Genomic DNA, 13,167 nt, shown 5'->3' with positions numbered 1-13,167 from the left:
GTTTTTCAAGCAACTTATAAACATCTTTTACCTTCTCCTTTTTTATTCTGTTTTTGCAGAATGGGAGCACTGAGGCGCTAATTTCTTGTACTGAATTATGTTTCTTAACAATGGACCTATTAACACATAAAATGTCACTTCTGTATGCTTCTTCTCCCCTGACAAGCACTAAAGAGCTTTTCTTAGACTTACTGAGGATAATACGTTTACTAGGTTTGAATTTGAAGTGCCATTTCCCAGGTGGTAGTTGGACGTCACTCAGCTGTTTTCCAATCATAGACTGGGCATTCGGCAGAACCTAGGCAATGTAAAGTTCCATGGTCAGAAAATATCTGCATGTATTCACATGGTTCAATTATCGTATCCTTCCGTTTAATCACTTTCTCAATACGAGCAAACACTCGATCTGCAGGCATGAAAGAATGACCTGTCACGGGAAATATAAGTTCAATGGTATTCACATTTTTTGGTGCCTTAGAAAGAAGCCACTTTGAAAGCATTGCGACGATAATACCATTCTTGTTTTGTCCTCCGCACCCATCTGCAAATAACCTAACCTTATTTACAGAAGGATCCACAGGATATGAACATAAATTATGATATACAGCACTTGCTATTTCATTCGCACCTTTAGGATGATCCTTTTCAGTCCAACAATAAACAAATACATTCCCTTTATCCAGTGTGTCTCGAGATGATCCTCTGCAAACAGTAAAATTAAATATAAATATTTGTCGACTATAGTACGCTGACTGGTCTGGTACTTTAGGCAAAACATGATTTTTCTGGCAGTCATATGACAGAAAGAGCGTTTCCTCATTTTTCTCTTTCAAAAGCTGAAAAAATGCTTTAGCTCGCATTGAATATACTCGCTTCTTAATTATCAGCTCAGATTTCTTTTCACTGTCGTGGCAACGTTTAATTTGTTCTGTTAACTGAAGACACTGAGAGCAAACGTCCATTGCCGGCTGGCCAAAACCCATATTGAAGTTTCTATTAACATAATTCCTGAAAAAAGATTTTGTTACTTTCAAACTTACTTCAGAACTTACTTCAGTGCACTGGGTATTATACATTCTCCACAGTTTATTGATCGACAAATCGCTTGGTAAATAATGCCTATTGCTTTTACCTCTGCAGTAGTGGGATTCAAGTGGTTTTAATTGCTCAATAAATTGTGCAATAGATTTGCGCTTTGGTTCATAAGCTTTCGACCTGGTGTCCCCACCTCGGCGTTCATTCAACACCTCACATTTCATGAAATGCTTCTTACAAATGTTTTGTACTCTTGTCTTTTTAACTCCTAAAATGCCTAAAAATGTCTTTTGGCAGACAGGAATCTTACCAGGTTCTCCTGGTCTCAATGTTGCCTTCTTAACGTAATACGTTATTGATATACCTTTACGTGAACTTCCTTCTTTTACTGCCCTTTTTCTTTTCGGCAACGATGCACTGCAGTACTTAATAATAATATAATCCTGTACAAGTTTATTTGGTGTCTTGTAGAAAAGAGCATTGAATTGATTTACATCCCTTTTTGTCAATGTGCAGCACTTGTATGCATTTGATTTGTGATCACATTCGGGCTGCTTTGGTGGACACTTGGACGTGTATCTGAAAATAAATGACATTTTTAGAGTTGTACAATTGCAAATGTAATAAGTATTTATATTCTTTATAGTTATATTTATATTAATGTTTTATAATGTGATTTTTCAAAACAAAAGCTTGCAAACAATATTTCACCCATTGGTGGCGACAATACTTAGTTCTACTTTCTTTATGTTTTTTATCCACTTTGCAGGATCTCTTGTTCTCTTCCTCCCCCGTTCTGTAGTTTTGATGACAGAAACATCTAGTTCAGAATATGTGTCCATTATGTGAGATTTATGAAGAAAAACACTATTTAATCTACATCACAGCACAAACTTCTTTCAGATATAACTCAGGAGCACAGGAACACATGATTTCTTTTCTGCAACAAATGAATGTGATAAATTCGAATACAGCCAGAATGTACAGCCTAGAAAAGAAAAATTATTAAAAATACAATTGTTCTGAACCATTGGTAGTTTCATAATAATAATCTTTAAATAGGCATGTTTTGGAACAGAAATGGATATGGCAGACTTCTAAAAATGAGGATAAAGCAGCATTTGGAATAAATTGAAGTAGGCATGTATTGGAACTAATTTAGAAAGGAGAAGGCAGTTTTTGGAAAAAAACTTAGATTTGCTATGGTGTTTAAAATAGGAATAGATTTTTTTTGGTATAATCTGACAACATCAAAGGATGCGAATTCAAAAACAGAAGGTGCCAGTACCACCAACTCATTTTGTGATTTTTGGGGAGAAGGCAGGTTTTGGAACTATACGACTCATATGTTTCGAGTGGACGGTAGTGTCACATTCTTCCGTAACATGTCTCAACGCGCCCTGACTCCACTCGCTTAACTCAACGCTGCCTACGCCTGGAGTTACATCTGGATACGTGTTCCGGGGATTAAAGCTAGCCATTTTTACACCGTCACTGTTTCCGCACGACTGTTCACGCACGGACCTGCGTGTCTATTTAAAACAATATTTACCAGATGAATAATTAAATGTATTATGCAATCACAGCACTGTGAACAGTTCATTGCATAAGGCGGTGCTAAGCGGGAAATTTAAAAAAAACGGGTCGGCCGCCATGTTTATTTCAACATTGGAAAAAAAAAATAATAATAATTTTGACTGCTAGGAAGTAACCAGAACAGCCAACTTTGGAAAAAAAAAATTAAATAATATTATATATATATATGTATGACAATCGATTGCTGAAAGTCGCCGTCTTGTAGCGTAGCACACCAGGCCGCCATCTGTAGCACAGCATACCAGGCCGCCATCTTTTTTTTCTTCCCTATATATAGTCATTGTTTTTGTTTTTTGCATTTCTCTCAAGTTTGAATATAAAAGAAAGTATTATTTCGTCAGCCACTACTCTATGACTATAGTAGTAGTAGTAGTAGTAGTAGATGCCAAATTTTGAAAAAAAAAAAAAACACACACTGAAGTGTAGCCATGTTTTCTTATAGTACTAGACCAGTATAGTTATAGTATGCTTAATTTGGTGTGTAGCATGTCTGTCTATAATAATAATAAATAAAAAAGCTATAGGCATTACTTATGCTTATAGCATGATGATAAAAAAAAAATTATAATTTACGTATTTCAGCGAATTAAAACTAGGATGGGGGGTGTGGTGTGTAGTAGGTGAAAAATATTATAGTATGTATGGTGCCACCGGTTGCCGGCTCAAGATTGGGATTGACTAATCGATTGTGAGCCAACTTCGATAGGATCGATAAAAAAAGGTATGCTTATTACGTCACTTGTCATTTAAAAGAAAAGGTATTGTGCATTTATAGGCATTATATATTTAAAAAAAAAAAAATTAAAATATATGTTTTCCCAAGGGGTGTTAGAGCCGCGCAGACGACGATGGTGCGTACTCCCAACGGCCCTTTCGTTCGTCCCCCCCTGTGTAATTTTTTTTATTTAAATAATGACTCAGACAGCCAGGTGTCCGCATAGGGGACACCGCTCGCAGAGGGGTGGCGGCTGCAACCGAAGACGGCTTGGAACCCTTCGTCCCCCATTGTCAATTTTTTTATTTAAATAATGACTCATACACTGGCAGCTGTCCGCTCGCAGAGGGCTGGCGGCCGCCGCAGCCGAAGAGAACTGTATACAAATGTAATTTCTTCCAAAGTTAAAATATATATTTTTTTCCCCAACACTTAAAAAAAAATATTACGTCTACCTGGTGTGTTAGTTACCTGTACCTGCCATTTGATTAATACCAGGTAAAAGTAACTTGTAATAATAATATTTTGCCATAGTCTCGTTTACGTAAATGTTTCTGTTCAACTATAATGTATGTATGTATGTATGTATGTATGTATATATTATTTTTTCACACAGCAGTTTTTTTTTTTTACGAGTAGCGCATTGCTACAAAATTATATTAAATAGTACGTTTATTTTTCCAAACAAAAACAAGTTTTAAACATTAACAGCAGTCTACCATGACCGCATAGTTCTTTACACGTATTACCAATTTTCTTCATACTAAGTTACCAGCCACAAGTAACACATAATGGGTATAGTCCATCCACGGTAACCTCCTACTTTTCTGAAGCCCTGCTTTTCACCGGATCTACTTTAATGTCACTATGTATCCTTCCGCCGTATGTAAACAAAAACATTGCCATGAATGTCAAATGGTTTGTTTACAATCACCAGCTGTCAAAACAAAGTGTGTGTGTGTGTGTGTGTGTATGTATGTATGTATATATATATATATATATATATAAGTAATTTGACTATGATCTAAGTATACATGTATATGTTCATAACATTTATGATACCCAATGGTAAAAATATTAAAAAATAAGTTTGTTAGCTAAAGAAATAACATATAATTTAAAGTAAATTTTTAGGAGAACATATAAATTTACAACATTTATGTAAGCAATAAATATCATCCTTTAGTACAGTTCAACACAGTTTTCTGCATCTGAAAAAAAAAGTATTGTAAATTATACATATGGCTGTCCATCTAAGCAATCTGGAAAAGACTAAGGATTGAAGGTTTAATAAAATTAACAAATTCAGATGAAAACATTTAAAAATGAATTTTCTTCTTTTATTTAATAAACCCCTACCATTTTGCCGGCTAAGGCCACAAATAAAAATATGGTTATATACATTTTCCTGAGTATACTTATTAGACAAAATCATAATTTTATGAACAGTAAAATTGTGGTAAAGAATTGACAGTAATTTCTATACCACATTATTTATTTGTGGCCCTGGATGGGGACTGGCTTTTTGTTTTCCAAGTAAGTTCACTGAAAAATGAAGACACACAACAAAATAAAATGTTTCACATACACCTATACGAATCCAGAAATGAAATTTATTATTAATTTCATAATATGTGTAATATAAAGTTAATACATAAAGTTCCAGTAATCAACATACTTAATGGGAATGCATAAAAGAAAAAAAAAGTTTCAAACCCCAATACTTACAGTTGCCCAGGTGTTTATTACATACAGACCTCAATAAGAACACCCGGGTAAATCATCAAGAGGAACTGCCAGTACTTTACTGTCTCCATCTACTTGCTGTGTCGTAACCTCAAATTCTTCGCTGTCACTGTCTTCACTTGAACTATCCTTGCCGAGGTGGATGATGAGTGGAGGAATGGTGCCGCTGTCTATGTGGACTTCTCTCTCCCAGTCTGCTTGAATTAGCTTCTCCACGTGATCCACACACCTCGCCCATCTAAAAAAATTAATGTATACAGTAAAACCTCTATATAAATGACCTGTTTATAGCAAAAACCACTCTCTAACAAAATATGTTTGTTTCTGTCAAAACGGCATAGTAAACAATGCATGGCATGCTCTTTATTACATACAATTTTGAACTCACTCCACAAGAAACTATTTTTAAACACAACAAAACTCATTTAATGTGTTTTCCTCAACTATCAAAGCTATTATTTAATACTTGAAGTAACATGTTTTGTTTTATGTTATCTGAAAAAAAAAATTTATAGTGGTTATTCAAGATATAATAAAGCTGTAAATATTTTCTATGTTATCAATAAAGGCTTAGAATGCATATGATAAAATATTTATTTCATAAGTTTTGTGTTTGTTTTTGGTTAAAATTTGTCCCAGACAAAAACAGTGAGATAGTGCGAAAATTTAATTTTTTGAATAGTTTTGATGATTTACTATATATGTATTTCACTATAATAACATAACTTTTGAAAATACTAATGTGCAAGAACTACATGTGTAAATACCTATTCAAGTTCGCTAGATGAAAATATTCAAAATTCTCTACGTTGAAATTTTATCTGAATATTGAAATCTGCCTACAGCACTGAACCCACCATAACTTTAAAGTCATTGACACAAGATTAAGCATAACAGAAAGTAATATCACAATTACTAATAAATACAAAACTATTTATGGAAATGAAACAATTGCAAATGGACTGCAATTACAAAAAAAAAAAACCTTGCAAATAAGTCACCACTGTTAGATCTAGAAACTACACAGATATGTATGAATCACATGGGAATAAAATTACAAACACAAACACGAACACAAACACATACATGCAACACATTTTCAAAACGACAACTACACAAATTAAACCACTTATTTTTACCAATTGTTTTAAAACTGTATTACTGGTATATGAATATACACAAAATGATAATCACACTATACACACACTAGCACACAAAGTTATCAAAAGGAATGGTAGGACCAGGCTGCTAGGCAACAATACTTACGTATTATGTAAAAATGTATGGTAAGGGTTTTGCTGAAGCTTGAGGAATGTTCTACAGGAAAATAAAACAATTTCTACTTCAAAAGGAATACCCCATTGGTCATGCAACATGAAAATACCTCTCTGGTGTGGAAGCATCAAGAGCCTCTTTCCAGATGGCTGCAACTGCATCATTGTCAAATCTCTTGGCCCGCCCCACGTTACTATTGTAATGGTGTGTACATTGAGCCCAAACTAGTTCGATTGCATTATAGTGGCAGTGATAGGGTGGGAGTCGTAGAATTTCGTGGCCATAGTTACGAGCCAACTCGTCTACCTCATATCTGAAAAGTGTGTTAGAACAAGGCGTATACGTAATTTTTTGCAACTATCTCACTTTTAAAGAAATGCTGTAAAAAAAAAACGAAATAATATACCGTATTCGGGGCTTGTTTTGTTTAGCTATTCTCAGCAGCTCCACTTTCAACAAATTATTTTCATGTTTTATCTCATTCTTCTCCAGCCACGCGATCAGTGCATCCTTGGTCCAGTTCGTTGTAGGTGTTTTCTCAACCTACGTTATGCCAACATTTAACTAAATACTCAAGTAGCTGATAAGAATTCATGACAGTAGAACCCTGTTACAATTTTACTGCTTATAAAGTTTTCCTGTCTATAATGTATTATTTTTCAAGTCCAATATTTTCCCTATAAGGACAATGTATTTAATTCCTGGATATAATGTTTCACAAATTATGCGTTTCGTGCTTGTAATGTTCACTTCATAAAATTTTAGAAGACGAAAAAAATTAAAAGCCTTTGTCTATACTGTCTATGTATATGTGAATGTTAGCAGTTAACTGCCTGTTGAAACCCTTGGAAAACAAATAAATTCATAAATTTTTAGCCATTCTGTGTGTTTTCAAATGTATTCACTTGAATCACATGTTCAAGTGGCAAAAGAACTGGACTTAAGCATTTCCACTGTAAACACTGTCGTGAATTATGACAATTATACAGAAATGAGACAATTTTACAGCAATGAGACAATGTGTAAGTAAAGACAAAACAGATAGAAGCTGGAAGCACCATGATAGTTAATGAAAAATTGTTTTTGGCTTGCTACAAGCAAATTGGAGCATCAAATATATCTTTATGCAGCTTGTTGAGTCCATTGGCAATAAATCCACACTAAAAAGTACTAAATTGAATTTCCTGCTTATGTTTTTTTTTCTTGTAGCCCCTTAAAAACAAATTATAACAGGGTTCTACTGTAGTTATGCAAAGCAAACATGTGTTTTGGCATATTGTCGTAATGAATTTCTAAATTTAACAAAGCATGTTAGTTTAGTGACTAGAAATTTTTTTGAAAATATTATTTTAATTTATTAAGTAGGGCAACAGAGCATTCATAAAGTGGGTCCTTTTACCAAACAAGTAATTATGTCATTTTCAAATGCTGTTTGCAATAAAAAAATTTTATTTGGTATTTCAAACCCTCTACTAAATTAGTTTGCACTACAATGTAATTCAATTACATTATATATATATATATATATATATATATATATATATATATATATATATACACACATATATATATATCTGTGTGTGTGTGTATTCAATTTCAGCTCAAACATTATAGTTTATAAAAATGTAGTGTAGGCATACTATTAAGATAACAATTATTGCTGGCAAAATGTATTAGTCTCGAATATTCGTACTTATACACAATAATAAACACATGTAAATTTTTCACATTACAATTTGAGCAATAAAAAGACACTGCTTTACCATTGCACATACCTGGGTGCTGTGATATGAAGCATTGTCCATTATGATGACACTGGGTTCCTCAAGATGCACCAACATGTCTTCAAACCACATCAAGAAAGTTTCCCCATTCATCTCGCCATGGTAGTCTGCAGTCTTCTGACCTGAAACAAAAAGTAATCCTGCTCCTGGCACAAAGCCAGTGCGCCCTCCAGCATTAACAACAATAAACCTTTTACCATCTCCAACAGTACGTCTCTTCGCAGATTGTAGACTCTTGTCCTGCCATGACTTTGATACAGTTCCTGAAAAATATATGAAATGGAAATGAAATACTTTGTATTGGACCACAGAACAAATTTTCAAATAAATTAATGCCTTGCCTCTCTGGAAAATCCATGTTTCATCAACAAATATGAAATTGGCACCTCTTTCTTTTTCTTCTTTATACTTTCTCAAGAAATCTATTCGCTGCAATACTATGTTTTCATTCTCTATCAAAGCTTTTCGTCCATCAACAGTTGTCCATGAAAATCCCATCTTCTTTAACAATTTATGAAGACTTGATCTTCCACCATAATAATCTATTTGTCTTTCCCTGATTTCTTTCAAAATGGTGTCGACTGTAACATTCAAACCTGTAAATTTATTGCATACATTAACAATACATGAAATAACAGAGGTACACAAAACTAAGCGAAACCACAACCCCGTAGAAGATAATTTAAGTTCACAATTTACATTTATTAAATAGTTTTTATAACCTACATTTATTAAATAGTTTTTATAACCTACATTTCAAAAATACTTTTAAATTAATTTAAATTTTGTAGTTTGCTTAGAGGAATTCTACATTGCAGTATTTTTGTCTGCAATGATATGACGATTATATTGCGCGTTTGTATTGAAGTTGTGTAAAACATTAGTATTTCAGCATTCAATTTAGCAATCAATAAGTTACAAGCTCTACACTGTGTTATAGGTAAATGTTTTGTATCGTGTATCCCATGTGATCCCTAGATCTTTATGCATGAACCTGTACATCCTATTAATCGTGTGGTGCATGCTTTTTTTTCATTTATTCAGATCAAAGATCCTGAACATAATCAAATATTGTGGTATAGCAAGAATAATTATCATAAGTTTAATAAAACATATATATTTTCATTATTATTCAACTTTAAATCATAACTCATTACTACATCACAGGTTTTTAGTTTTGGTTTTGTACAGAATTATTAAACGTAATAAATTAGAAAAGCAAGCATCATCAATCACAGGATCAATATTTGCAGGATCATGCGATCAGGATCAATGTATCGAATCGGATACGCGATACTAAACTTTTACTGTTTTATAACCTTCTGTTACTTCATACACTAACACACAGTTTGTCTGGCTAAGTTGTGTTTTCATATGATACTTCATTACAATGAAGTAGGCCTATTGTTTATAAAATAACAATACCCCTATATTTTCTAAAGGGTTAGGCGGGGCATGACACTATTTTGCAATAGAATATATATTATACTGGACCCTGCCACACAGTACAATTTAGCCAATTAAATATCCCAATTTTTTTTTAATAACCATGCTTGCTTAGACCACAACTCACTAATTTGTAACCAATTACTGCTAAAGCGCACAACTGGATATTATTGATACTGGAAATAGTCATTATTTAACCTTCTGATACATCATAAAAGTTGAGGTTATTAAATATGTATACTGTGTATAACGATATAAACATTACTTGTAGTTTTAGAATGTAACAATTTTCTTTCTATCTTTAACCTAACCTTAAAAGGACGTGTACCAATTTCATATGTTGCACAATATTCTATATATCAATACCATATCAATAAAGAAACCTAACAAACCACCCAAAAATGTTAGGTATTTTTAAAGGACAGATGATATCTTGGAAAAAAACTGAACCGGTCAATCTGCATATGGATATATGAAATGAATACAATTAAGTAGGGCCTACCCCAGTGATATTGAAACTACTCTTCAGTATCAAATTTTTACCTTCAGCGTACATCCTGTAAATTGCATTCCTGATTGCATTTACTGTGAAATCGTCGACTGTGTCAAGTGACTTTCCTTCCTGTGGCCTTTTTTTCCTCTTTTTTCCTGGTGTTGAAACTTCTTCAATGTCTTTCTTGTAGTACCTAACCAAAAAAAAAAAAAATTTGTCATAACACTTTTCCGGGGACCCGTTCACAATACGCAGTTAGGCAGTGTTCCAAATATGGCATTTTGTCACAAATATTTGCTTTGTGGTCACTAAATGGAAACATGACAGACTTTGTCCACGAAATTAATGAAGTGTTTTTTTATTTATTTTGTGATCTCCCAAACAGATGAAAAACTAATTAAATGCAAATTATAAAATCACTCCCTTATGTTATAGTTAAACCTATCATAAAGTTTATAAACATCGTTATAAACAAACGTGTATCACACCCATAAAAATACTTGAAAGTGCCTATATTGTTATTGTTAGGACCTGAGTAGGCCTAATATGATTTTAGGTTAACTTTTCAACAGAGACGCCACATGGCGGTGTTGTCTCACACCAAAAAATATAAATTGGAAATAAAACACAAAAAACCTTGTGAGTTAAAACACAGGCCGACAATACTTAGGACACAGTCGATATTTTTTTTACGTGCATGAAAACGAAAAAAGCCTACTTACTTGAGAACAGTTGACTTTGCGATGTTGAGAAGAAACGCGGTCGTCTGCGTAACGTCACATTTCTTCAAGTCGCCTTTCCTAATTAAAACATATAAGTTCTGAGCGACGTTAATGATGTCCATCTGACGCTGCGAAGAAGTAGCTTTCCCCATCCCGGAACCAATTACCATTACAGCAATCACAAGAACCACACAAAATATCAAAACGATAACAAATTCCATCATTACAATAGTAGATAATAAATAATATAACAAAGTTAAAATACACAATATTAACACAAAATCCTGAAACACAAACTGTACGTTATTTCACGGTCAGTAATATATTAAAACACACTGCAATATGGCGTAAAGAGTGCAGACTGCAGACAAACGGCTGAAAGAGAAAACAAACAAGTGACTATTAACATTATTAATGCGCGACCACGGTTTCGGCACGTAATATTTTTTTACCGTTAACATAACGTTTTTATTTCACCAGAGATTTAAAAAAATGTTCAAACTTAACAAATACCCAAACAAATTCTTAAATACACGCGGAAAGTCAAAAAATATATATTTTGGCTATGGAACTATATCGTTCTAATCATTGCCAACACACCACTTCTCTCACTGTTTCATTTACACACATGCGAGATCATTAATATTAATAATATTGTACATAGATAGTTACTTTTTTTGTAAAATTTTATTTAACATCATTATACGGTAATTTAGTGTTAATGCATGTTTAATATGCATATGATGGAAAGTATTTTTGCAAACGAACCAAACATGCTGCATCCTGGTGTGTTTTTTCAAAGGTTCGTTTAAAAAAGTAGGAGGTTACCGTGGATGGACTATATTGAAAAAATGTAGTCAACACAACTATATTACTTAGTTAAAAAAAAAAATTATTTTTTACCCCCTCCCCTACCCCGCTGGGCGTCCATAGCCATCAGTTTGGCCACGACTTTGCCGCTAGGCAGAGCTGGCACCTGCTGCTTCGTAGCAGGTAGCCGGACCCCTCTTTGTTCGTCGGCTGTTAGCGGCCGACCCCAGGGACATGTCCGAGAGGGGCCCGCCACCAACAGCAGCGGCGAAGTCTTGGCCGGCGGTGTTGGAGGAGGAGGGGGAGACGACGGCCTTCCAGCAGGTCTTCTGCGAAGAAGGCCGCCGCAATGTCGGCTGGTATACTGGTCCCCACACCCTCCTCCACCTCTTCCTCGAAGAAAGAGGCCGCCAACGCTGATGGTATCCTTTCCATTTGTCTTGGGGTTGGGGAGATCTGTAGAACGTCACACAAATTTCAGGCATCCTATCAAGAGGACGATTTATATAAATTTAAAAAAAAAAACAGGGGAATATTTTATTTTTACATTCAATCAGGATAGATTGAATATACTTTGAGAGGCAACATGAAACAAACTTTTATTTTTACGTTACATCAGGATAGATTGCATATACTTTGAGAGGCAACTTGAAACAAACTTTTATTTTTACGTTAAATCAGGATAGATTGCATATACTTTGAGAGGCAACTTGAAACAAACTTTTATTTTTACGTTAAATCAGGATAGATTGAATATACTTTGAGAGGCAACTTGAAACAAACTTTTATTTTTACGTTAAATCAGGATAGATTGCATATACTTTGAGAAGCAACTTGAAACAAACTTTTATTTTACGTTAAATCATGATAGATTGCATATACTTTGAGAGGCAACTTGAAACAATCTTTTATTTTTACGTTAAATCATGATAGATTGAATAATATGCAAGCTAACATGGTAACAGGGAATATATTTTTTTTCAAAAACATCTCTACACATTTTCTTTAACATACCGACGGTTTTTCTCTCCACACGCATAATGGAAAGGATCATGGCGCAGCGCGGTGGGGGGAGGTGAACACACCCCTCTCGGGATAAGTTTTTTTCTTTTGTGTGTGGGGGGGAGGCGGAAGAAGCGCTGTTGTTTGCCTTCAACCCCCACACACACACACATATACACGCTTGAAACCCCTCCAAGCAGGGGAGGAGTGGTGAGCGCTGTTGTGTTCCTGCAACCACTGCTCGGAGGTTACGTCAGCAGTGTTCGTCTCACTGGTGAACGTAATCAGAGGAAAAAAAAAATGGAAATAAGTACAATGATTAGGAAGGATCGGGCGAGGCACGAGTTTTAAAAGGACACAGATCTTTATGTCCCCAAGGTAATGTGCTGACACCGTCTTCAGAAAGCCAACGCTTATCGTCTCCTGAAGACAGTGCTACCTTGTTCACTCGCTCCGTAAACACGGCGTGGCCTCGCGAACGGAAATGGTATTGACTGCCTAGAATCCGTGAATTTTTAAGCAAGCAATCCAGGTAATGAGGGA

The 13,167-nt window shown here is 34.5% G+C and overlaps 1 protein-coding gene and 1 long non-coding RNA gene across 5 annotated transcripts in view; both read right to left on the bottom strand.

Moving 5' to 3' along the window:
* Nucleotides 1–877: 877 nt before the first annotated feature.
* LOC134536648 (uncharacterized) overlaps nt 878–13,167 on the bottom strand; it is a 166,270-nt gene continuing 153,980 nt past the window's right edge. Inside the window, exon 3 of the long non-coding RNA XR_010075831.1 lies at nt 878–2,652. This is a non-coding gene — a long non-coding RNA (uncharacterized LOC134536648). The remainder of the gene's footprint in view (nt 2,653–13,167) is intronic.
* Nucleotides 5,046–11,651, bottom strand: LOC134536645 (uncharacterized). 4 transcript variants are annotated; one of them, XM_063376450.1, is made up of 6 exons: nt 10,813–11,651; nt 10,141–10,283; nt 8,349–8,747; nt 8,143–8,273; nt 6,774–6,910; nt 5,046–5,330 (listed from the first exon to the last, which is right to left on the bottom strand). In XM_063376450.1, the coding sequence occupies exons 1-6, from the start codon at nt 11,034–11,036 to the stop codon at nt 5,105–5,107; spliced, it is 1,260 nt and encodes a 419-aa protein (XP_063232520.1). In that variant the 5' UTR covers nt 11,037–11,651; the 3' UTR covers nt 5,046–5,104. The 4 variants fall into 4 exon arrangements, with proteins under 4 accessions (XP_063232520.1, XP_063232521.1, XP_063232519.1 ...); XM_063376451.1 differs by having other exon boundaries at nt 8,143–8,414; nt 8,538–8,747; nt 10,813–11,638; XM_063376449.1 differs by having other exon boundaries at nt 8,143–8,747; nt 10,813–11,650.

This window comes from Bacillus rossius, chromosome 11, assembly GCF_032445375.1.
Source record: "Bacillus rossius redtenbacheri isolate Brsri chromosome 11, Brsri_v3, whole genome shotgun sequence".
NCBI classification, from domain to species: Eukaryota; Metazoa; Arthropoda; class Insecta; order Phasmatodea; family Bacillidae; genus Bacillus; species Bacillus rossius.
The sequence above is the reverse complement of the archived record's forward strand: the minus strand, read 5'-3'. Positions and strand labels throughout refer to the sequence as shown.